This window comes from Rousettus aegyptiacus, unplaced genomic scaffold (genome assembly GCF_014176215.1).
Source record: "Rousettus aegyptiacus isolate mRouAeg1 unplaced genomic scaffold, mRouAeg1.p scaffold_m13_p_3, whole genome shotgun sequence".
In the NCBI taxonomy this organism is placed as follows: Eukaryota; Metazoa; Chordata; class Mammalia; order Chiroptera; family Pteropodidae; genus Rousettus; species Rousettus aegyptiacus.
In genome coordinates this window covers 152,339,878-152,364,259 of record NW_023416306.1, presented here as the reverse complement: position 1 = coordinate 152,364,259, position 24,382 = coordinate 152,339,878, and the positions used below count along the sequence as shown (strand labels likewise).

Genomic DNA, 24,382 nt, shown 5'->3' with positions numbered 1-24,382 from the left:
GCTTGCCTGGTTCCTTCTCTAGTTTCTTCAGGGAAAAGGAATGAGTTTTACTAAAATTTTATTCAGGGAAAGAGAAGAGAGTAGTTTTCTAAGCATTTTAGGGCATACCCAAAAGTGGAAATCTGTTTTATTGCCTTAGGGAATCAGATTTTTTTCCTTTTTCTCTAGGTACAAGAGATCTTCAAGAAGTCACCTTTCCTGGTACCAAATGACAGTGTTAGCATCATGGATGGATCCTACGAAGGTGGAGAGGTGTTGATATATGTTCTGGGGGAGAGAGCCAGGGCTAATAACAGATCTGATTAAAGAAACTGAGAACAGTGATAGGGTACCGAAGAAAAAGGAACTAAATCAAGAGAAATAAATAAGCAAGGAGGAATGGAATAGCAGGAAATGAAAGGATGGGGAGAAGGAAAAGGTGTGCTTTAGACATGACATTTAGCAATAGGACAAAGATGGGACCAAGCAAGAGCGGGGAAAATGCTCTGGGATGTAATCCTTGTCTTTCTCTTTTAGGCATATTAGCTTGGATTACTGTGAATTTTCTGACAGGTAATACATTCCTAAGTGTATCCCTAAGACTTTGACTGAGTTTCACACATGGTCGAAGAGCAGAAATATCTTTTTTTTCCCCTGTACTGTTCTTTCCTTTTGTAAAAAAAAAGGGGGGGGGGGCGGGGAGAGGAAAGGAAAGACAGGAAGTTAGTGTTTATAACCTAACTTCAAGGTCTCAGCTGCAGCAAGAGTCCTTCTGAGTTAGCATTTGCCTGCAGCCTTTGTGGGTGAGGAGCAGTGGAATATATGGATTTCCTCCAGAGCAGGAAAAAAATTGTCGACCGAGGAATGTTGGGCTATCCAGGAAGCATATGTTCAGAACTGGCTCTCATGCACAGGTCAGCTGCATGGCCACAGCCAGGAGACTATGGGGACCCTGGACCTGGGCGGGGCTTCCACCCAAATCACATTCCTGCCCCAGTTGCAGGTGAGTCATTAACATGAAGGTTTGGTTAGCAACTCACTTGGCAGCCTTATCGTGGCAATAAGAAAGTGGTGTCCTACTTTCAGACAGCTCCACTACAAAGAGGCTGAGTAGAGGCAATTAATGACTGAGCAAACTCCCCTTTGTCACTGTTCCGAGTCCCTTTGATTCTTCAATCCTTGTGAGATTAGCAGTTTGTCTCCTTTATTTTTTTTTGGAGTTGGGGGCAGGGATGATGGTGATAACATCTTTAGATAATTGAATGTCCTTAATAGTCTTTTTGCTTTTTCTGATTTTCAGAAAACCCTGGAACAAACCCCTAGGGACTACCTCACTTCTTTTGAGATGTTTAACAGCACTTATAAGCTCTATACACATAGGTGAGAAAGGGGGACTGGGAGGAATACTAATATTTCACATGGTAAGATGGTTTTCCTAACTTTCCAAAATATTTTCACATCTATTATTGACGAGCTTTACGTAGTCTTTGCCAGTTCCCAAAGGCCTATCAACTGAAACCCAAGCCACTTACCAAAGGCCAAGGGACCCAAAAGATTTCTCCATTCGTGGCCTCAAAAGTATACGACTTAAAGAACCAAACATTTTCTCTAGAAAGAGGACACTCAGAAAAGGTTCAGCCAAAGCTCTGTGCCAGTTCCATTGAGCTCACCTTCAGATGTTCAAAATCCAGCCTAGAGTTTGATCACGGCGGGGCTGGGAGCTAGGGTAATGAGAACTTTTCTGGGGATGGTTCCCAGGGTAGGACCCTTGGAAGCATCACTATATCTGGCCTTTAAATCATAGTTGTGATAAGTTCTTACTGCACAGCCTTGATCTGAACCATACAGGATTACCACTTGTTGTCCACACTGATGACTAGGTCACAGAGAACGAGGTTTTCCTCCCTCTAGAGGGAGACAGGCGACTTTTGAAAGAGGAAACTTCCAGACCAGCGTGAAATGAGTCAATCTTGTATTTTACAGTTACTTGGGATTTGGATTGAAAGCTGCAAGGCTAGCAACCCTGGGAGCCCTGGCAACAGAAGGTTCGTCTGGGTGCCTGTGCTGGTTGGGGGATGGTGAGAATGAGACCACTACTCAGCTTGCCGCTTGCCTTCCTTCGTGATTCTGTGGAGGAAAGGGTTGGGCTGAATTAGGAAGCATATGTTGTATGATGGACATAACAATAGCAAATGCCTTTTCTCCTTTATGAGTTCAGATGTCTTGGTATATACATTATTAGCCACTTCTAGAGTGAGGTCTGTTTGTATAGGGGGAACAGTCAGTGGCCAGAAGTCTGAGATATGAGCAACTCAAGGCTCAAAGGGTGAATCTGGCAAGAGCTTGCTCAAGCCCTTAGCTTTACATGGGAGATACAGGAAGCAGCAGGGTCCACTTGCAAGGTGGAATAGCTGAGCAGCTCCATTCATCTCTTCACAAGTAGTAGAAGGGTTAGAGCTCAGCTTTTGGGGTCAGGCAGAATGGGGTTCAGTTTCAGTTTTGTGATTTGGGTCAAGTTAGCTAATCCTTCTTTGCCCCTTTGTTCACCTTAAATAAAATTTTGCATTTAATGCACTTCGTATGGTGCCTAGCTTACAGTAAGCTATTATTGTGATGATTGTTTAGCATTCAGAATTTATAAAACATCTTCAAGTGTATTTCATTTAACCCTTAGAACAACCAATGAGAAAAGTGTGATAGTATTTTTTCCCTTTTTTTAAAAAGGAGGGAACTTATTCCATTGTAGGAATTTGGATTTCTTTGAGATGTGATGAAAGCCATGGATCCCTCTGCCAAATGCACATATGCACAAAGGTTTACCTATCGTTTCAGAGGGTTCACCAATCCTGCAAAGCCCATCTATGGACCCTGATAAGAATTCTTGTCATAGGATGTAGTCATAGAACTAATTTTATATGATTATAAGGCCCAGCCACCTGGATGATTCCTTTCAAACTTACTGGCTTCTTGCTTGCCTTCCTCCCTCTCTCTCACATCTTTGTCTCTTACTTTGTGGTCTGTTTTTTTCAGGGATTGATCCACACACTTTTCGAAGTGCCTGTCTACCAAGATACTTAGAAGCAGAGTGGATTTTTGGGGGTGTGAAATACCAGTATGGTGGCAACCAAGAAGGCAAGTGATGTTTTTCCCTGGTTGAAATTATCTTTATAGTCCGGGAAAGTCCCATGGGAAACTTTTTCCAGAGCTCAAGAGAAGCTTGTCATGTTGCAGGGCCTCATTCCAGACAGATCTTGGTATGCCTTCAAAAAATAATGTGAAGCAACAGTGAACAAGGCAGCCATCACTCGGTATCCTGCTCTTCCCCTGGCTGTGTTGTGGATCCATTCTTACCCTGGGTCTAATGCATTAAGGGTCTCTGCCTTCAGCAGGGCAAAACTGTTTCAGGTGCAGTTAATGTTTAGCTATTTAAATTATAGTACAACTTAAACTGAGATGATGGGAAGAATAATTCATTTTAAGTATCATAAAAGGCACAAACCTTAAAATCAATAGAAAAAACTTGATTTTTCCTTTGAAGGTAGCAGGCAAGCCCTCTGACTAATTTTCATAAGCACCATGAAACACAATGCTAGACAGTAGCTCAAGGTTGCCTGTGGCTGTTTTTGGTGCACACAGATTAGAGAGGGGAGCTGCCACAGAGAAGCAGGTCCCTTTGCTACAGAGCCATGAAACTGTGGAAGTTTGCTCATTTTTATTTGTAAGCCCTTTGTCCTGAGCTTCAGCCTCTGCTGTCCTTGATCCTCCTGCTGTCTCCTCATTGGCCAGCTGCTTGTTGCCGTGTGGCCTCTTCCCCTATCATTTTCTCACCTTGCCCCTGTGCACCTTTGCTCTGGCAGGGGAGGTGGGCTTTGAGCCCTGTTACGCTGAAGTGCTGAGGGTGGTCCAAGGAAAACTTCACCAGCCAGATGAGATCCACAGAAGCTCCTTCTATGCTTTCTCTTACTATTATGATCGAGCTGTTGACACAGACATGATTGGTAAGTTCACTCTAGGTGTCAGGTCAAGGAGGAAACCTGGCAAGGCTGTGGTGGGAAAGGGAGAGGGAGTATCTGAAATGCTTCATCAGAGATGATCACCTGTCTCTTCAGTGTTGGTAGTCGAGTGACAGTAGTTACTGAAATAGAAGGATGAATATGACTGAGAATCTTTTAGGGCTAGAAAATAGCCTTAAAAAAATATACTTGAAGTCTTCTCTTATTGCGGTCTAATTGACAAAATGCACAAAATTTATTTTTTATTAAAATATAGTTAATATACAATATTGTATTACTTTCAAGTGTACAACATAGTGATTCAACGTTTTCATACCTTACAAAGTGATCTCTGCAATGAGTCTAGTAATCATCTGTCAACTCTACAAAATTATTGTTTTATTGTTTACTATATTCCCTATGTGTACATTACATCCCCTGACCTATTTATTTTATAACTGGACATTTATGCCTCTTTTTCCCCTTCACCTTTTTTGCCCGTTCTCCCACCCACCACCGCTCTGGCACCCATCACTTTGTTCCTTATATCCGTGAGTCTGTTTTTTGTGTGTTGTTTTTTGGATTCCACATAAAAGTGAGATCTTATGGTATTTGTCTTTCTTTGTCTTATTTCGCTTAGCATAAAAATGTACATGTTTAAAGTGTACAGTTTGCTAACTTTTGACATATATACACCCATGAAATCATCACCAAGTTCAATATAAAAAAAAAAAACACATATGCATCACCCCAAAGTTCCCTCCTCCTCCTCAATAACTTTTTATCACAATAGTAATGTTGTTTTTTTTTTTTTGCTATGAGAATGTATGTATATGATCTGTCATGGTCTGAGATATGAATTAATTTCCTATTTTCTAATGTGTTTTTTCAAATGGATCAAATTTCCTATTGTGGTTAAATATACACAACATAAAATAGATCATAAATCAAATAGACTGCATAAATTATATTGTATGAATCTGTCACGTTTATCCCATTTTCTGATGTTGGAAATGTTATTTCCCATTTTTATTACAAATAAAATATCACTAGGATGAATTTCTTTGTTTCCTTGAAGGCTTTTTGACATCAGCTACTGTTCTCTTTCATTTCAGATTATGAGAAGGGGGGTGTTTTAAAAGTTGAAGATTTTGAAAGAAAAGCAAGGGAAGGTAAGTGGCAGTGGCTGCCCTTGAAGGTGAGTCATGAGGCTGTGCCTGCCAACTCCAGTGACCTTAAAGTGACCTAAAGTGCCACAGCAGCAGATAGCCTCTCAGAAGCCTGGTTTTCTGTCTCTGCTAGGAGTTAAAAGCATTAAATGACAGAAAAATATGAGAATATAGGAGGCTTTGGGGGAAAGGGTGAAAACATTTTTCTTTCTATATTTCTTCTTTTTTTAAAAAAAAAATTCAAAATGGTGCTATCGGTGTTAATTAAACATCAAGTAACAAATATGTGGGAAATAGCCACAGGGGCTTCCTTGAGTGTCCATTGAAAATATAAATAAATAATCTCATCCACTGGCCTCAAAGTGGAGCTAACTGGTATTTCCCTATCTTCTGCGCCTCAGCATTAGTAATGTATAAGGACTTGGTTGAATTAAGCCCCAAACAATAGGTCATAGAAATTTAGCAAATAAACTAGGGCCCATGTAAATTTGAGTAGATAAGATGTAACATCAGAAATGAGCAAGTTCTTGAAGAGCTGTGGTCTTGTCAGCACACAGTTCTAGCCTCCAAGGCTCCTAGGCATCAACCCAATGGAAAATTCTGCTTTGCTATTCTTGGTCTATATTTAGAGAAAATTATACACCCCTCAGTTGGCTGTGAACCTGAATGCCACTCTTTACTCTCTCCCCCCTTCAGTGTGTGACAACTTGGAAAACTTCACCTCAGGCAGTCCTTTCCTCTGCATGGATCTCAGTTATATCACAGCCTTATTGAAGGATGGCTTTGGCTTTGCAGACGACACCATCTTAAAAGTAAGAGAGGGCAAAGGAGTCTCATAACATATTTCTTATTTGGGAGTTGGGAAGAAAGAATTAAGAATTTGTTTAGTAAACAGAGTGGCTATAGGTAGAATTATGAGGATTTTTATTTGGGCTATGGACAGGCACTGTGCAAGGCACTGTGAATGTGGAAATTGCCTTGATGCAATGGCAGTGTCTAAGTATATTATCTTAGACACTGGGACAGCAAACTGTCTCAGCAGTCACAGAGCAGAAGGGCTTACAACCCAGATTAAGATGCCCAAGTTACATGGTTTATTAAATCAATTTCAAAATGCAGGGCAAGAAGCAAGGGGAAAGAAATGGGTTCGGTGAACACACAGGAGAGGGTGCAAGCAGGTCGGAAGTGCCACGCTTCCTGGGTTTATATGTCCTGCCTCCTGTAGCTGCTGCTGAGAGTGTGCTTACTGGTACTAAAACTGAAGTTTAATCAAGGGGGCACAAGGTACCCAGGCGTTCACACAAACTTCCTTTATTTGGAGAAGCACAGGGGCAGGTACTTTGTACAGTAGCATTTGTTCACTCATTAGCCCATTAGATGGTTTTATTTGGCAGAGGACATGAACCAGAAAGGTGTCATCAGTGAGTGGCTTATTTAAGACCTGACGGATATTGAATGCCTTGTATATGTGTGATACGTCGTATATATTTTACATGTGCCTCGTATATTTAGTGCCTCTTGAATCTTGAGTTCCTCTTTGTCATTCTGTCTCTGTCCATCTGTTTCAGAACATGCAGGCTCAACTTTATCTGTAGTAACTTCTTTATCTATTCTAAACATATACGTTTCATCCATCCCACTTATTTTTTGTCTTCTATACCATAATTGAATAATTGCACATTATGGTTATGTCAACATAAGAATGTCCAGCCTAAGAAAAAGTCTTCTAAGAGTTTGAGCCAAACTGATGAAGATTGCAGGAAGCAAAACCTCAACTGATTGAGAAAATAAATGCTCCAGAGAATGGCAGTTTTGCAGCTTATTTTATACATAAGAATCAAAGGAGGAGACATAAGGAAGGTTACATGAAATTCACTGGTGGTAGATTAGGGATGTGGGAGAAAGCAAACTGGGGAAATCTGAGACTGGATAAAAAGCAAAATGGAGAGACGCATCTTTTACATTGGTGGGCACAGGAGAGTTAACATTCATAGTGCAAAGAGATGGTATGTGGGCAACAAGATAACAATGTGGTCTCATGCTCTGGTGCATGGTTGTGTCTTTGAGGGGTCTGGAAAAGAAAATTACTCTGGCATTTCAAAGGTATGTTATCTTAGATACACAAAGACAATAGACGATTTCAAAGGATAAGATTGACCTTTGTCTAGGAAGTTACAGGCCCAGGTCGTGACTACCTGCCATGACTCGCTTTTAGGTAGGAATTTTTACATTCAGACCACCAGTGTGGTTACTTTCAGTCTCTGGTTTGTAAGGCCCACAATGCAGGCCTCCCTTGAGCTTGTTAGGTTTAGTATGTGGCCCCTTTTTTGTCCACAGTTACAAAGGTAATTAAGATATAATTTTTGCTCTCAAATAATATGTAGTCTTTTAGAGGAAAAGGCACAGGCAACTTTGAACTTTGAGGAAAGTAGACTGTACTTTGTTTTTGGTTTCGAGTCTTCCCCCACCCCACCTTCCTTTGTGCCACTTCCCCTTCCTATTTCCTTAGTTCCAGATGAGTTTACATTACCCCATTTCGTGTGTTATACGGGTTTCATAAACTCATTGGTACTAAGGTATTTGGACTTAATGTGTTTTATCTGCCAAGAACATTAGATTTAAAGTGCTTAAGACCGAAGAGTGAGTTGCTAGTACATTAGTATAGCATAATATTTAAAGCACGGGCTTTGTTGTCCATCAGATTTGGATTTAAGATCAGATTCTGCAAGGATACTGGCTCTGTGACCTTAGATACTTCCACTTTTAGGTTCTTCATCTAAAACACAGGTATCCTATTTCATAGAGCTGTTATGAAAATTGAGATAATACATATAAAGCACAATACCTGACACATAGCAAGTTATTAATATTGGTTTTATTAGTAGTGTAGGCATTTCACACAAGTCGAGGATAGATTTGTGGATAAGAGAGGTCAACCTAAGCCCTCAGTATATAGTACTAAGTTAACAACTTTCTCTATGTAAGCATCGACTATAACCAAGTCATTTAAGGATAATTGTTCTGCCATTTACAATGCCGACATCCTTTTGCTCTTTATGATTTCAGTGGCAGAATTTAAATCAGGGGTGGACAGTCCCATCCCAGAGATAGCTTCACTTTGGCATCTATATCCTTAGGCTGTCAGCCCAGTCCTGAGAGCAGAGGAAGAGCATTTCGTGGAAGGGACACTCCCAGCTTGATTCAAGTGTCTCAGACTAAACCTCAAAATGATTCATGTGCCATTCCCTTGTTCTGGACACAGTGACTAGACTGGATTTCATCAGGTCAACAAAGTATTATATCATAAGAAGTTAGTACTAGAAAGACTAAAACCAATCCATTGGTTTCCAAACTTGTGTGTGTGTATGTGGTAGTGGTGGTGGCATCTTTATTCAACAAAAGCTTACGCAGAATGCCAGTAAAACTGATAAAAAGTGGAGCTACATGGTTGGAGTGGAGGTAGGGAGCCTAGAACTCCTTCACCATTTGGCCTCCCTTTCTCTTTGAAACTCTTCCAAGAAACCCTTAGGATTCAGAAAAAAGCAATTTGATAAAAAGTAATTGAATCTCCCTATTATGTAGTTGAGGAAATCGTGTCTAAACTTTTTCCCAAGGTCATTGAACTAATTGAGGCTCAACCTGGACTAGAATGCCTAAGTGCCTTGATTGGTTAATAATTAGTATTTAAGAAGATGCAGTTATTTACAAAGTATGAATTGAGAAGCTTAGTGTGTTCTTTCCTACCCCTAAATCTATTCCCAACTCCTGTTATATTTAGTTTTAGGATTAATGAAAGAGGCCAGAAGGTCCTGTCTAAAAGGCCTGTGTGAGACCACTTCCTAGGCCAGAAGAATCAGGATCAGAATGACAAGTGTAGGAGCAATAGGCCACTTTAGGAGGGGAACTGTTGCAGAGGCGGGAAATGGGGAAGCCTCCAAAGACTGGCTACTCTCAGTTTTGCCTTGGTTTGACCACGTGGATGGTCTTTGGAGATATTCTCTGCCTATGTCATGCTTGCTAAAGTTGAAAATTGAATGAAATGTGAAGACTTTTTTTTCTCCTCCCCAACAGCTCACAAAGAAAGTGAACAACATAGAGACAGGCTGGGCCTTGGGGGCCACCTTTCACCTTCTGCAGTCTCTGGGCCTCTCCCACTGAGGCCAAGCTCTTACTCTGAGGCCTGCATTTGCCAACAACCTTTTTAAAGGGAGGAGAGAAGACTCAGTCGTGTTCTGAGGTAGTCTGGGAACTGCCTGGATTGAAATCCAACGTCTGGCTTCATCAAGAGGAAGGAGCTTTTGTAGACAGGTCTTACCTTTAAGTCTAGTGATTTGGGCATAATTAATTTTACACATCTAATATGGACTGTAACCTAACCATTCTGTTTGCATAGCTGGTACCAGAGTCTAAATCTCTGAGATTGCTTGTGTGTCACAGAGAGTCAAGGAATAGCTTTGAAACTTAACCTTGGAGAACCCAGGGACAGGTCCCTAGGAACCAAAGAAAAATCTCGTTTCAGCTCTCCGAGTGCCTCATTCCTTTGAACAATTTAATTTTTCTCTTACAAGCTGAACTCAGCTGACTGATTGCAGTCCCATGACCTATCAACACCATTGCACATTGCCTTTCCCACCCTTATCTCCACCCCCCTAAAAAAGAGGGGGGAAAATTACCTGGTTTTGCTTTTCATGTGTAATTCAAAACGGAAAATGGTACCATTTCTGAAGTTGTGTAATCCCGCTTTGTGCTAGCTCCAATCAGCCAGCTGAGAGCCATTCTTTCAGCAGGATAGAGAACAAGTCCTACCTGCACAGATCTCAGCCTTAAGAAAGGAGGCCATCCAATCTCTGAGGACATGTTTTGGGCTGCCTTGTATAGATCACCTTCTTTTAATAACTTTTTATAAGTCAACTGTGGATTAATGAATATATCCAGTCTCATAGGAATATGTGTGTGTATTCACTGCCAGTACCTCCTTCCAGGCTAATGTTTGTCATCCTAAACTTATTTTCTTTGTATTTCTACGAAATATATCTGTAACCTAGTTTTGGTCTATGATGAGAGGCCTGTAGCTGTGCTGTTCAAGGATCTAGATTTTGGTCACAGCTCCTTTCAGTCTGCCCTTTTATTCTTTGTTTATAGCACTCTCTCTTCCTACCTTGGTCTCTGATCATTTTAGCTAACATTCTCTAAATTATTTGTCTAGTTCCAGGGTTTCTGACATTCTTCTCGATGATAATCTAACACTTGATTTGGTTGGCCAGTTTGGCCCATGTCAGTACTGTGGATTCTCTTTTTTGTGTTTGAGTGCTCCAAGTTCTTCTTTTTATTTTCCCTAAAATTCATTACCTTGTATTTTCCCATATGACTATCATTGGTTTCTGTCTACCCACTTGAGTGCTCTTGGACTTGAAAGATCTTGCTGTTTACTGGCTCATTTGCCTTGGCTCTTTACTTCCAGCTTTTTCCAGCAGTTTGTAACTCCCAAACTTGTATCTTTCACAGTAGATTTTCTTTCAGATCTCTCGCAAAAGATGTTAAATACCTGGCCTCACACTAGTTCCTAGGGAACTTTATTTTTTAAAGTTATTCCACTGAGTCAATAAATATTTAACATCTGGTGTGCAATTGGGAAAATTTCTATATCCTCATCCCCCAAATTTTAGTTTTTTTAATTCAATGTGGAATTTCTTCACATTATTTACACCGATGTTAATTATTCTGAGGTCACCTTTATACCTGTTGCCTTCCTCAAAAAATTCTAATACATAACGAAATAATAGAATCTTGAGTTGGAGACAGTCCAAAGAGTCCAGTCTTCTGATGCAGAATTTCCTAACATTTCTAACTGGTTATCACTTAACTTCTGATTTCAGGCAGCTCATTCCATTTGGGACTGCACTGATGTTAAAAAGTCCTCCTTATATTGAGCTGATATCTATCTCCTCAGTAGTCTTCTGTTCTAATCTCTCCTTCCATAGCCTTTCAGTCTTTTGAAGACAATTCCTCCCTAGTCCTTTGTGGTCTCTTATTTAACAGACTACATGGCTTCTAGACCCCTTACCATTTTTGTCAAAAAGGTAGGGTGGTAGAACCAGTCAAATGCTAAATGTTGTTCCACATGATTAGGGAAAAACTGTTTCTTCTAGTAGAAATGAAGTTTCTACTAGAAGGTAATGGAGGTAAGCTGTGTTCACTGAAGACAGCTCCAGGTTGATGGGTCCAGAAGTAAGATTCCCTGGTCTTTGTTACCACTTATCTCTGAAGCTTTTCTTATAAATGGGGGCTATGTGTTATTCGGACTCCTTTGGTCATCCCAAATACTTCCAGAATGCTTGAGTAGATGCATTAACTCCAGAAATGTATCTATATCTATTCTGATAATCTTGATTAGAACATCTGAGGAATTAACCAATTTATGCATTTGAGGAGCAATTTGGAATAATTTTTCTTAGAAAAAGTGACTCGTCTATAATGTCTTTTCTTCCCTTCAGTGTACCTTTTGGGCCTCTTATTAAGGAATGCCCTGGAGCCTAATATTGCTGGTTAAGTTTCTTTTCTATAAATGTGTTTATATATTTCAAATACTAGGACATGGTCTGGTACATAGTGGGTGTTATGTATTTATCATCATCATTATCATATGAAGAACACCCCGATAGGTTATGGAGGTCTTCGCAAAGTGTGCCTTAAAACTCTTCCTTTCTTGTCTGATTTTATTTACATAAATATGTAAATATTTTGGAGAATCCATGTCCTCCTTACCTGGGCGACCTTTCTCCCTACAGTGACTTTTCTAGACTCTGCTAGTAGTCACACAGCTTTTCACAGTAGTTGGCTTTCATTCTGGGCATTTTTCTGAGATTCCAGTAACGTTTGTGCTATTGTCACTTTTTTACTCTGTTATCTTATACATCTTCCACATTTGCCTGAAAAGCTTCCCTGTAGTAACATATTTCTCATTCTTTCAAAAACTTAGCTTAGCTTGGTTCAAAAGCAGATTATTTCTTCTTATTTCATCTTCAAATCAGACTTTTGGGCAAAATGTTCTTTACTGTATACAAATCTAATGGATCCAAAAATCTCTTCAAGAGGCACCTCTGGTACTGTGAATTGAGTTCTTCAAAACCCAACAGCAACACCCTGCCCCCAACAGCCACCAGTCTGCAACCAAATATGAACAAATTCTGCTGCTAATCAGATTTTCCCTTTTGATCTAGTTCCTGAGGTCTTCAAACCTGTGCAATGAAATTATTTATTGTTTTATTACTGAACAGATAATGGTATCTCAGAGACGAACCATAAATAAAATGGAGATCGGGTGCTATGATAAGTAATAACTAAGCATTGAAAAGATTTGGTTTTCTTTTCTGAAAGTCTGCTGCACCTATGACAAAGGTTAAAACAATTTCATTTGCTTTCTAATGTTATAAATTTTAAAACAGCAATTGTAACAAAAATGTATCAAATATTTCTAATTGTCTATCAAAAAAACAATTGTATAAATTTATGATCAATTAAAAAACAATTCTATAATCCTCTTTAGAAAGGACTGTTAACAAGTGAAAATGAATGAGATAGCACCTTAGCAATTTTTGTTTTAGTAACAAAAAGCTCTTTCAACAAAATCATAATAGTATTCCTTCGGGGTGTTTTTCTTGGCTTGGTTTATATCCACTCCTCACAGCAAATTATCATTCATTATTTGGGCTCCACAAGCCCTTTAAATAAAGAAGAAAAAGAGACTGGAGAATTCTAATATAAAGTAAATTTATTAAATCTTGAAAACATGTGATGGTCTTGGGGAGGGATGTTCATTTTTCATCAACATAATCTCCAGAATAGAAGTATTCATCTGCTTGCAAAGGCCATAATCTGTTCCTAAAGAAAAACAAACAAACTGTACTCTGACACTGTAAAGTGTGAGGGCAGGTGAAGAAAATATGTTAAAATATCCAAAGCGATTAAAGGAAAAACTTAGTCAAGTCCCAGATAGCTATTTCTCCTAAGAGGCCCTCTGAAGCATCTTTAAATGGAAGTTTCTCAGCAAAAAAGTTGGCAAACAGCAATAGGAGTTTAAGCATCTTTATCTTTAAAAGCCCTGATTCATTATTTTAGTCCTTCCTTATATTGTATAAAGTTACTGCTTAGATGGGCCCCAGCACCAACAAGCCCAGAGATTTTTTTGCTCTTAACCACTGGGGAAAATATTTAGATAATTTTACAGCCAAGAAAACTAATTCAAAGACATTAAAAGTCATTGCCAAAGTCATTCCTCAGTGAACAAGACTCTTGGAGAGCCGTGAGCCACCTTACTTTGAGTGGAGACACTGCATTTGTGACCTGCAAGCCCCACGTCCTTAGCAGCACAAGCGGAGTGGCACTGGTGGAATAGAGCCTTTTTAGTAGGTCAGTAGCAGCCAGAAGAGCAGTGTTGTGACGCTGTCGGTCTGTTTCATAACCTGTGAGGTGGCTCATAGAGCCTGGAGGAAAGAGGAAGGTTAAATCCTAATCCAACAGTGAAGTTTTCTTTCCTAGAAAACCACACTCTCCACCGCATCTGGCTACTGAGGGGAATCCTGAGGTCCCAATTTTCCCTCACTGTATGACCTCTTAATACTCCTCTAAGGTACCTGAATGCTTACCCAAGTCTTTCCCATTGAAGGCTGCAGTACTGAGGTGATAGACCAAGCTGGAGATATCCCCAAAGCCCATGTTGACACCTTGTCCTGCGAGTGGGTGGACTCTGTGGGCTGCATCCCTAAGGATAAAGCGGAGTTCAGGCGTGGCCTCCAGCAGCCAAGTGGGAGAGAAGCAGCCCTGCTCTGTTATCATCTTACCCAATAAGTGCTAGCCGAGGCCTGACGTACTCAGCAGCATGTCCCAGCCCAAGAGGAAACAGTACTCGGCTTTTGGTATCCACCCTGGCGACACTTGGGGGCAGCTGACGAGCTGAGCCCTTAGTGGGCTTCAGAAAGGCAATAGCATAGTGCAACATGGAGCTGGCCGAGTCAACGAAGTCTGTGTGGTTAGTGTCACTCCACTGAGTAGCATCAGCCACAAAACAAAAGGGAAATTTCATCAGTGACAAGCAGGGAGTTAAAAATTCGACAAGGAAACCCTTTTAATAACCAAAGCCAAGGGTAATTATACCTAATATGCCTAAAATGATCTAGACCCCAAGTGACAAGTCCCTCAAATAAATAAAAACACAGCTTCCCATCACTCCCCACGTTTTAGGATCGAGCCAAACTGCTACTGAGCTGCCCCTGCCTTTCACCTTCACCTTTCACTAGTCCTCACCCTCAATAACTGCACCAGCCACAACGTAGCTCATTCTACAGCATCCTCTGGCCTCAGACACTCCCCTCTGCTTAGAATGTCCTCCGACTTCTAGTTCACCAGGATCACACCTCAGAGCATCCAGAGGCTGTCACGTCTTTTTATAAACCTCCCTCCAAACTCTCCTGACGTTTTCTCCTCCTCTATGCTCCTACAGCATCTTTTGCATACTTCTACCACTGTACCCAAATTGTCATTCATGTACCTTTCTCTTCATGTAACTATGAGCTTCCTAAAAGCAGGGACTGTGTCTCATTTGTCTATCTCCAGCTCCTTCTATAGAGAAAGCACTTGTAATTGTTGCTAAATGAACGTACTACAAAGGCCTGTGCCAGGAACATATGCTAAATGACTCAGAGAGGGGTAGCATTTATCTTCAGAGCCACTTCAACATGTTCAGTTCCTTTTATTCTTGTTGCTATTACAGAGCAGTGAAGCTTAAGTTGATCAGTATAAACAGTGTGAAGTCATTAGTGAGGTAGTAGACTTTGGTGGTTAAACCACAGTTTTTTGAGGGCCAGCCTGATCTCAGAACCCAGTTTTGCCACTAACTGTATAATTTCAGGCAAGTTACCTATCTCTTAATAAGCATGATAATAATAATAGGACCTACCTCAAATGGTCACTGAATTAAATACGTAATACAAGTAAAACTCTTCACCTGTATCTAGCACAAAGTGCTCAATAAATGTTACCAATGATTACTACTTGTGACTCTAGATAAATGTGGCTTTTAATCTCCAGAAATACTGGTGCCATATTATCTAAAAGCTGTACTACTCCAGAATAATCATTACCATTTGTTGAGCACCTATAATGTACTAGGTATGTTACAAGCATTTTACAGTCTCTCATCTTAAAAGTCTTTAGACTTTATTCCTAATTACTAATCTCTGAGAGGATGGTGACAGTATTTCCATTTTTCAGGAGATTTACAGTTAGTACCAGTATTGAACTCGTGTCTGTCTACAAAGCTCACTCTTAAGCTCTCCATGGAAATGTGCTCAGCCAGAGCACATCTGATGAATCAGGCTTAAGGTTCAGGTACTTGGGGCCTATTTGAGCTGTTCAAGATTATCCAAGTAGCACAGCTTCAAATAAAGCCAGTGCTGACTACCACCAAGGCAGCTTTTTCATTCAGCATAACGGCAGTGCACAAGCCTCAAAAGAACATACAAGTTACTGATTTCCATTGTTTTGCATTTCCCTGAAAGCCCTCCATATAATCCTGATCAAGCATTACATTTACAAAGGGGCAGCTGGTTGGTTATTTCTTTTTCCCACTCAAAACTACCTTTCTGTACCTACCCCATCACGTGGTCAGGTCGATACTCACAAAGGCAGAGTTAATAGCATCCACAAAGTTTTCTTCATTCATGCTGACCAGCTCTGCTGCATGTTCATGGGACGTTGACCAAACCAATGAACTCATGGTGTCTGAGAGCTATGTCAGAAGAACAGCATCAATACTAAGAGCTAAAACTTCTGTTCCTGGGAGCTCTCAAGCATAAAAGAAGGTAAGAAGGGGAGACAAAGCTAGCCTGGGCATATTCATTTGAAACCTGAAAAAGGCTGAGAAGAAATGAATCCTAAAAAGAAAACTGGATGTGTTCAAGCAGACTAGCCAGGAGGACTTCTTACCGGAAGCATAGCAATGGGCCCAGAGGGAAGAAATCTCTGCCAAGCTACATCATTTTCTGTGGCCTAAAATGGAAAGAAGAGTTCTTGTGAAAAGTACACGTATTAAACACAAGCAGGGTCCCTAGATGGCGATGGTGGGCTCAAGATTTACCTCCGATAAATGCAGAGTAGCCACAACAGCAGACTGGTCGTAGTTCCAACTAACATTCTGGATCCCAGCCGCCTGCCGTACTCCTGAGTTATGACCGTCTGCAGCAATCTGCATGGAGACAAAAGACTGCTAAGCCTTATGACTTTTAGTAAATGAGACTGTTCCAGAAGTTTGTCTCTGCCTCCTAAAGTTTTCTCTAGTTCCAATTGCTGGCAAGCCTGTCTGTAGCAGGCAACTTTTTATCATGCCTGCCTCATCCATATCCCCTACATATGTGACCTCAGCCTCAGCTAACGGACCAAAACTGGACATACGATCCACAGGTTAAACTCAGCCAAATTCTTGATAGTTGAACTAGAAAACAATAAGGCAGGGACTAAAGCTAAATGGTCCTGATGTGAGGTGAGGGATGGCTGCCATGTAAGAAGGGAAGCTGATGAGCAGAGAGAAAACATGGCAGATGCAAGGAGATGAGTAACTTACAGGACTCTGGAGAGGGAAAGAATGGCCTCAATTTCTGACACTCTGGTTCCTGTCCCTGTGAGGCCAGCTGTCCTTTATTTCAAGACTTCAGATGATGCAGAATACTCCCTGTACAGGATTTATAAGACCATCTTAATTTGAGCTGTGTTAAGTGGGTACTGGTCCTTATACCAAGAGCTTTCCCTAAAATTAACATCAACTATAGCTTACATCTAAAACTAGAGGCCCTAGAATTGAGGATAAGATGTGGATATGCAAGACCCCTGGCAAAATAAGAATCTTCAACTACCAACAATTTGGTCTGGAGGGTGCTGCCATCACCTAGGGTAATATGAACCCAGGGGCTGGAGTCTGCCACGGGAAGCATATAAGGCCAGGTATAGCTCACTGCTTTGCTCCTGTAGAGAACCGTCACTTGGTCTAGGGAGGTGAGAAGAGAAAAAGAAAACTAAATTAGAAAGGCGGCCCATGCAGGCTGAGGATAAAACCATAATTAAATCTAAAGCAAGGTCCCAGGACAGATGTCTCTTGTTCTTTACGCCTCAACAAGAAAATATCTAAAAAATAAATAAATAACTCCTATGACTGATGCTATAGTCTGAGGGTAACAAAAACATAATGAATCAGTGCCAAAAAAAAAAAAAAAAAAAGAAGTTCTCAACGAATCGGCAGCCTATCCCAGGCACTCTTCCCCTCTTCATGTCCCTGCTCCTCTAGCTTCACTCTACGCCTGAACGAGCCCACGCATGCCTCAGAGTAAAGTGCGCAGGAATACCGTGGGCTCAAATGAGTTCTAGATTTCAAGATATTTCTTCCCACTGGGAATTATTTTACTTTTCTGATCATAAAAATTACATTCTCACTGTAAAAGTCTGAACAAAGAAAGGTTTAAAAGGGGGAATCACTCTTAATCATACCACTTATAGACAACTACAGCTAAGGCTTTGCCATATAGCTTTCCGAATAATTTCTTAAGCATGTGTGTGCACATACACATCCTCACACACACTCAGCACACACACACTTGCACAAATGGGACCAAATGACATACATTTTTTCACCAATATCTATGGGACATATTTCTAAGAAACTAAATAATAGATCTAAATTAGACTACATGGATGAACTACTATCCCATATCAAAAAGCATTTAAGTTGCTTCCAATTTTTTTCTCTCTAGAATGACCCTGAAATATCTGCAAATCATATATCAGATTAGGAATTTATATCCATAATATATAAAGAACTCATAACTGAAAAATATAAAAAGACAAATAATCCAGTTTTAAAACAAACAAGATTCTGACTAGATTATTCTCCAAAGATATACAAATGGCCAGTAGGCACATGAAAAGATGCTCATTATTAGCCATCAGGAAAATATAAACAAAACTACAAGGTATCATTCCAGTCACTAGGATGGCTATAATTTTTACAAAGAGGGGGAGTAAGTGTTGGTGAGTATGTGGAGAAATTGGAACCCAAATATAATTGGTAGTGGGAAAATGAAATGGTGCAGCTTCTTTGAAAGAATTTGACAGTTTATGAAAATGTTAAACACATAATTATTATATAACCAGCAATTCTACTATAGAAAAAATGAAAACATGTCCACACAAAAACTTATACACAAATGTCCACAGCATTATTCACAATCAAAAAGTAGAAACAACCCAAATGTCCATCAACTGTTGAATGGATAAACAAAATGTGGTATAGTCACACAATGGAATAGGTTTGGCCATAAAAAATAAAGGAGTACTGATATAGGCTACAACATGAATAAATCTAAAAATATCTTCAGTGAGAAAAGTTAGACACAAAAGAATATATATTGTATTATTCTATCTATGTGAAATGTCCCGAATAGGCAAATCCCAAAAGACAGAAAGGAGACTAGCGGTATTGGGCTGGGGACAGAAAAGGGGAATGATTATATTAAACCAATAAGGACAGACACTATACTTGATCTTAGCCAAAAGGCTGGGAAGTGATAGCGAATGATTATAAATGGTCATGAGGTTTCCTTCTGAGATGATGGAAATGTTCTAAAATAATACTGTGGTGATGGTGCCACAACTCTATAAATATAATAAAAATCACTGAACTGTACACTTAAAATGGGTGAATTTTATGGTATATAAGTTACACCTAAATAAAGATATAAAAAAAAAAAAAAAGAAAAAGAACCATCCTGAGATAACTAACGGAATGTTTCTTTATGGTAGACATTCAGTATCTGTAAAAGGGATCCTTTCTTCCAGTAAGTCCTCAAGTAATTCTAAAGCAGTTCATCTTCCAGAGAATGAAAGGAAGACAGAAGAGGTGGGTGCCTCACCTGACAGAGCCTCCAGCTGCTTAGTGAGAGCGTGCATGATGACATCATTCTCCACTATATAACCCATATCATCTAAGTTATCCTTATCGAACATGATCAGGGCCTCTGAGCAGGCATCCCACACCTGGAAACACAAAGGGAAAGTCAGTATTATAACCCGAGGAAAAGGAAACGTTACTCCAATCAGAACCTGAGTAGTGCTTTCCCAGGTGACAGAAGCAGAAAAATCACAATTTGTCAGTCTCTCTGACAGGATATAGGTGAAAAGAAAATTCTCTTGGGAATACTTCCCTCTACTTCCTTAGACTGAGTGTGACTTTATCTGATTCTTCCCACATTCACAGAAAACCTGGAGAATGTAGACCCCAATTAATACAAGACAGACCAAGGTATCCTGCCACAAGTGATAAAGCAAGCACCTGCATTCGCCGAAAGGCTCTGTATCTCATGTTGCAGATGTGGTCCCAGGCACCAAAACCTATAAAAGAAAGGATCTATGTAGAGACCAGAGCATCCTTCTTTTGTCCCTCCACCTTGCTATGTTAGAGGCTGTTTTCAGTATTCTTCACAACAGAGAAACATTCTCCACTTCCATCCTGTTTAATGCTAGGAGCTAAGCTACTCTGTTCCCCAGTTCAGATTATATAGCATGAAAAGAGACCCAGCTTTCATGATCAAAAGGTCAAATCACATTGGAGTAGAAGAAATTTCAAAAAAAATCCATCATCCTATTTTCTTCATCATCCTATTAAAGTTACAAACCCTCTGGACAACGACTATTTTTTGTTTTTTAACTCTATGGTACTAAAGAGATTCACTCATTGAGGAAATATTTATAGAGCAATCACAATCTGCCAGGTTCAATTCTAGGTACTGAGGATAAAGTGGGAAACTAAATAGACAAAATCTCCAGCCTTCTGCAGCTGACATTCTCATTTATTAAGTCTACTTTATTATTTGTAATAAAATATATATAATGTCAGGTAGTAACAACTGTTCTAAAGAAAAATAAAGCAGTATAAGGGGCTAGAGAATGATGCAAGAGTCTAATTTTAGATAGGGTGGTTCTATCTAGGATGACCCGAGGGAGTAACATTTGGCAGAGACCTAAAGAGAATTTGCTAACAACTGGTTCTGTGTGCACATATCCATCTACACCCCAAAGCAATTATCATGCAGGCTGCCTAGCTCCCTAGAGGGCCAACTCTGAGAATGAAGAGGGTGCTGCTACTGGAAGTGAATGGTCATAATTAGTTTATAGTTTCAGTTCCACCAATTCCTAATGACCCAACAAATGAAGTCTACACAATGGACCCACATGTCCCAAGGACACATTAACAATTTTGTTCAACTCCGCACCACACTACCAGCCCACAGCCCTTTGTCCACACCCACCTCAGTAAGCTCTCTCCTCGCAAGATGCTTTGGTGACTCTGCCCTACGGGACACAATGGAAAGCCAAGAGATAGAGGAGATTGGTTCTATGAGAGAGGATGTTCTACTCACTACTGAGAAGAGTTGCAGAGCCAGGGGAAATGGAGCTGACCCGGTTGCTATAAGTTTCTGGCAATTTCTCCAATACTTTCTTTGGACCTGCTTCTAGCAACAGAATTTTCTTATCATGAAAGTGAATATCATGCCCTTAAAAAAAAAAACAAAAAACAAAAAACAAAATTTTAGATCACTTTAGGAAAATCAAAATTTATTCTTTTTCATTTCCAAGAGAAGCAACAGATTAATTCCTTAGCCCTTAAAATACAAATTTCTTACCCAGCACACAAAAAGGAAACACCATGCACACTCCTAAGCGATAATATAGCCACTTCGGCCATGCGAGACACCCTGCCCACCACTGGAAGGCTTCTCTAGACTAGAGTCCAACCCACCAGGTACAAAGAAGCAAATAACAGCCGAACACATACCGAGCTAGTGGAATTCCCTAGAAAGGAAGAATAAAGTAAAAAAAGTAACTACAGTATTTAGATATCAGCTAGTTCCAATCTTCAAAGTATTGTCACTGAAAATAAGAAATCCTGTTCAACAAAAATGTAGTTAACAAGCAAAACTCATTGTGGCCCCAAGATTAAATCAAAGATAAAGCATTAGTCTGTAAAAGAAAAGCAGTACAAAAATACACCGATTGTGCCTACAAATCTGGTCCTAAAACATCTGTATAGGGAAATGAAAAGGGGACTTGGGGATTCTGTTACTGGGTGTCCACGGCACATTACAGTCAGCACCTCCACAGTGTCTCAGAGAAAGATACAAGGAGGGAAATAAGCAGTGAGTTGCTGCTGCCAAGAAAAAAGGAAAAACAGTTTAATAGGATTACCACCTCTGCGCCCCCACCTGAATGACAGAATCACAGCAATTAACATTGGAGGATGGGAGCAGGGACCACGCTCTGCAGAGAAGACTGCTTTCTGTTCCATCACATTCCTAAACTTTAATCTAGCAGTGGCCACCACCCGAATGCCCACCTGCCACCTCCACATTCAGATCCTACTCACTCAAGCCTCACTTCCCCCATGAAGTGTTCTTCATACCATAAACCTCCTCCTCAGGATAGTTCGGTTGCTTGTTCTAGAAGAGCTTTCATTTCATTTGATTATTTACAAATCTTAATCTTTTGCTAGATTCTAAATTCCTTGGGGACAGGAACCATTTTTTTTTTCTCATGGCTAATCTCTCCAGCAAGCAAATGCTGGACCTCTTTAATCCATAAAGTAGATACTCAATGTTTTCGCAAATATTTTTGTTCAACAAGAGACTAGGAAACTAACAGTAAAAGAATTAGATTTCCAAACACATTATAAAATATAGCCAGATTTAATATTTTATTTTTTAGCTACTTAATGTAACATTTTAAGAAACACATTTGGAGAAAAGATACTAGAGGAAATAATTTATGAATAACAATATAAGAGAGAAATACAGATATTTTAACCTAAAAGATAAAACTAATATGCGTTTGAAGAAGTATCAAGGAAAACATAATTGACTTATGGGGCAAATGAAGAGCCTACTGGAAATTTTTCGCTTTTAAAGCATCCATCTAAAATTAAGTGGATGTTGAAATATAAAGTCAACTGACATATAAACTATTGACAAAGAATAGTCTTTGGGATACATGCTATGATGATTGAGGGGACACATTAGCACACATAAAATCCCAAGCAGGTAGTTCACTTAACGCAACAGCAGAAAACCCCCACACCACACCCACCTAAGGGACAGGATTTGCCCAAGGTCAGTCTCTGTCTCACGTTGATGAGTCCCAAATGTTGTACAGGAAAAAAGCAGAGGCTTGCTCATTGAATAAATTGCATGAAAAATTTCCAAACTTCCCAGAGCCTCAACTTCCATGTTTTAACATTCAGTATTTTTTCTGTGCTTTTTAAGGAAATCGGCAAGTGTGTATTTCTTTTGTAAACCTGAGTTTGGCAATTTTGGCACTTACAGCAGTGATTCTCACAACCTGGTGTACTCAGTCCATAATCTTTCTTTTGTAAACTTATACAGATAATTCTGCATAGTAATTGTCTATTTAAAGTTATTCCTGACTTTCAGAATTTATATTTATGTTCAAGAGACAGAAAAATAAACAATACAGAATTCTCTGTTTCGATTTATTAAAGAATTGCTGCTTTCCCTCCTTGGGGCATGGGGGGAAAGAGTGAGAAAGAGAACAAGATAGGAAGAAAAAAAAAGTTAAGACTCCAAAACACTAAACATTAACACTAAAGTTTTAGTAAGATTGAAAATTTTTTCAGGTACATATCATGCAGAATTGCATAAAGTTAAGAGGTAAAGTCATTACAAGACAGTTAAGTTCTTCCCAGTGTTTCTCATTCTCAAAGTGTGGTCTTCTGATCCGCCACATCCATCTCTGGAGGTATTTGCTAGCAATAGGCCCCACCTTGACAAACTGAACCAGAGTCACTGGACATGGAACCTTGAATCCTCGTTTTTAAAATATACTCCACACACTGGTAACAACGACTGCCTTCAAGGAGAACTAGGTGGTTAACAATCAAAAATAGAAGTCTTTATATGCTTTATACTCTATACCCTATACCCTTTGTATTTCAAAATTCAAAATTCCAAAAAAAAAAAAAATCCTTTTGAATTTTGTATATGTGCCTGTCTTAGTCATTCAAAACGCCAAAACAAAACAACCCAGGTGATTCTTAAATGCACTCGAGCTTAAGAACCACTATTTTGGTCCATTTACCAATAGGTACAACCAAAATGGCTGTCAGGATTCAAGGGTGTATATACCTACCAGTGAGTTTTGTCTGTCTCAAAAAAGCTTTGTATCTCCTAGTTATCAACTTGAGTGCAAGTTACTTAACCTTTTATGAGTTTTAACTTCCTTATCTGCACAATCTACAATCAAGATTACGAAGATTAAATAAGTATGCAAAATACTTTAAAATATGCTTATCCATAGTAAGTGCTCAATTATTGATAATTATGTTTTAAAAAGTCATAGTTAACAGTTTAGTGGTTACCAGAGGAAAGGGGTGGAGGTAGAAAGGGTAAAGGGGTTCAAATATATGGTGCCTAGAGCTAAGATAGGGGGGAAAAGCACAGTGACTGCTAATGGGTTTGGGTTTCTTTTGGAAGAGGGTGAAAATGTCCTAAAACTTGTGGCTGCGCAAGTCTGTGAACTTATTAAAAACCATGAAATAGTATGCTTTAAGTAGGCGAACTTTGTGATATGCAAATATTTCAATGAAGCTGTTTTTTAAAAAACGGCTAGCCCAATTCAAGCATGTATGATTACTTCTAACTGTGCCCATAACTAAATAACCCTGAGCAGGTCTGTTTCCCTGCGTGTCATTGGAAGGACTCTTAAGGTCCCTCCCACTTTTGACCCTTTGGAACCCAGAAGAACCAAACACTTGCCCTGGGATACGGGGGCTCCTCTAGGCAGGGAACGAACCATAAGATCCACAAGGCTCAGACTTTGGGAAAACAGTGCCAGGCCTCCCACAGTCCTCACGCTCCTCCATGGACCAATCCCCACCACTACTAGCCTGGAGATGCGCTTACCCAAAGCACAGGCCATGGCGGCACCCACCAGGCCTCCACCCGACACCACCACATCGTACACGGTGTCTGCCGGGGCGCCAGCCCACCTCCGGCAGGAGACCAGCGGGCCTTTCCGGGCAGCTATACGTGCAGCCCCACACCTCCTCACGGCCAATAGAGCCGCCATGTTGCCGACTTACACCCGCTAGGGCCACCTTGGGTAGCACTTCCGGGTCAGAGCCCTATTATT

The 24,382-nt window shown here is 40.1% G+C and overlaps 2 protein-coding genes and 1 non-coding gene across 22 annotated transcripts in view; 1 reads left to right on the top strand and 2 right to left on the bottom strand.

Moving 5' to 3' along the window:
- The window catches only part of ENTPD5 (ectonucleoside triphosphate diphosphohydrolase 5 (inactive)), a 38,136-nt gene extending 25,368 nt beyond the window's left edge, over nucleotides 1-12,768 (top strand). For all 20 annotated transcript variants that reach the window (XM_036238566.1, XM_036238564.1, XM_036238563.1 and 17 more), the window contains 10 exons: nucleotides 169-244; nucleotides 517-552; nucleotides 894-982; nucleotides 1,280-1,359; nucleotides 1,963-2,024; nucleotides 3,010-3,111; nucleotides 3,837-3,977; nucleotides 5,087-5,143; nucleotides 5,837-5,952; nucleotides 9,212-12,768. In XM_036238566.1, coding sequence (XP_036094459.1) covers nucleotides 169-244; nucleotides 517-552; nucleotides 894-982; nucleotides 1,280-1,359; nucleotides 1,963-2,024; nucleotides 3,010-3,111; nucleotides 3,837-3,977; nucleotides 5,087-5,143; nucleotides 5,837-5,952; nucleotides 9,212-9,298 — 846 coding nt within the window. In that variant the 3' untranslated portion in view covers nucleotides 9,299-12,768. The remainder of the gene's footprint in view (nucleotides 1-168; nucleotides 245-516; nucleotides 553-893; nucleotides 983-1,279; nucleotides 1,360-1,962; nucleotides 2,025-3,009; nucleotides 3,112-3,836; nucleotides 3,978-5,086; nucleotides 5,144-5,836; nucleotides 5,953-9,211) is intronic.
- Nucleotides 12,769-12,893: 125 nt separating this feature from the next.
- On the bottom strand, nucleotides 12,894-24,338 carry COQ6 (coenzyme Q6, monooxygenase). Its single transcript, XM_016134825.2, has 12 exons — nucleotides 24,154-24,338; nucleotides 20,602-20,736; nucleotides 19,515-19,573; nucleotides 19,096-19,219; nucleotides 17,047-17,177; nucleotides 16,275-16,382; nucleotides 16,124-16,186; nucleotides 15,819-15,926; nucleotides 13,981-14,183; nucleotides 13,786-13,901; nucleotides 13,457-13,623; nucleotides 12,894-13,021 (listed from the first exon to the last, which is right to left on the bottom strand). The coding sequence occupies exons 1-12, from the start codon at nucleotides 24,317-24,319 to the stop codon at nucleotides 12,992-12,994; spliced, it is 1,410 nt and encodes a 469-aa protein (XP_015990311.2). The 5' UTR covers nucleotides 24,320-24,338; the 3' UTR covers nucleotides 12,894-12,991.
- On the bottom strand, nucleotides 18,566-18,752 carry LOC118601024. Its single transcript, XR_004950144.1, has one exon. It is a non-coding gene; the product is annotated as a U2 spliceosomal RNA (small nuclear RNA).
- Nucleotides 24,339-24,382: the final 44 nt, after the last annotated feature.

Bases quoted from the DNA above. Each gene is read 5' to 3' on its own strand.
- COQ6 (XM_016134825.2), bottom strand. From the start codon at position 24,319: ATGGCGGCTCTATTGGCCGTGAGGAGGTGTGGGGCTGCACGTATAGCT. The intron at 16,383-17,046 runs GTAGTTGAAGAT...GTCTCCATGCAG, and splicing joins CCCTCCAGACCAAATTGTTG to ATTGCTGCAGACGGTCATAA. The intron at 14,184-15,818 runs GTGAGTATCGAC...GATGCTACTCAG, and splicing joins ATGCTATTAACTCTGCCTTT to TGGAGTGACACTAACCACAC.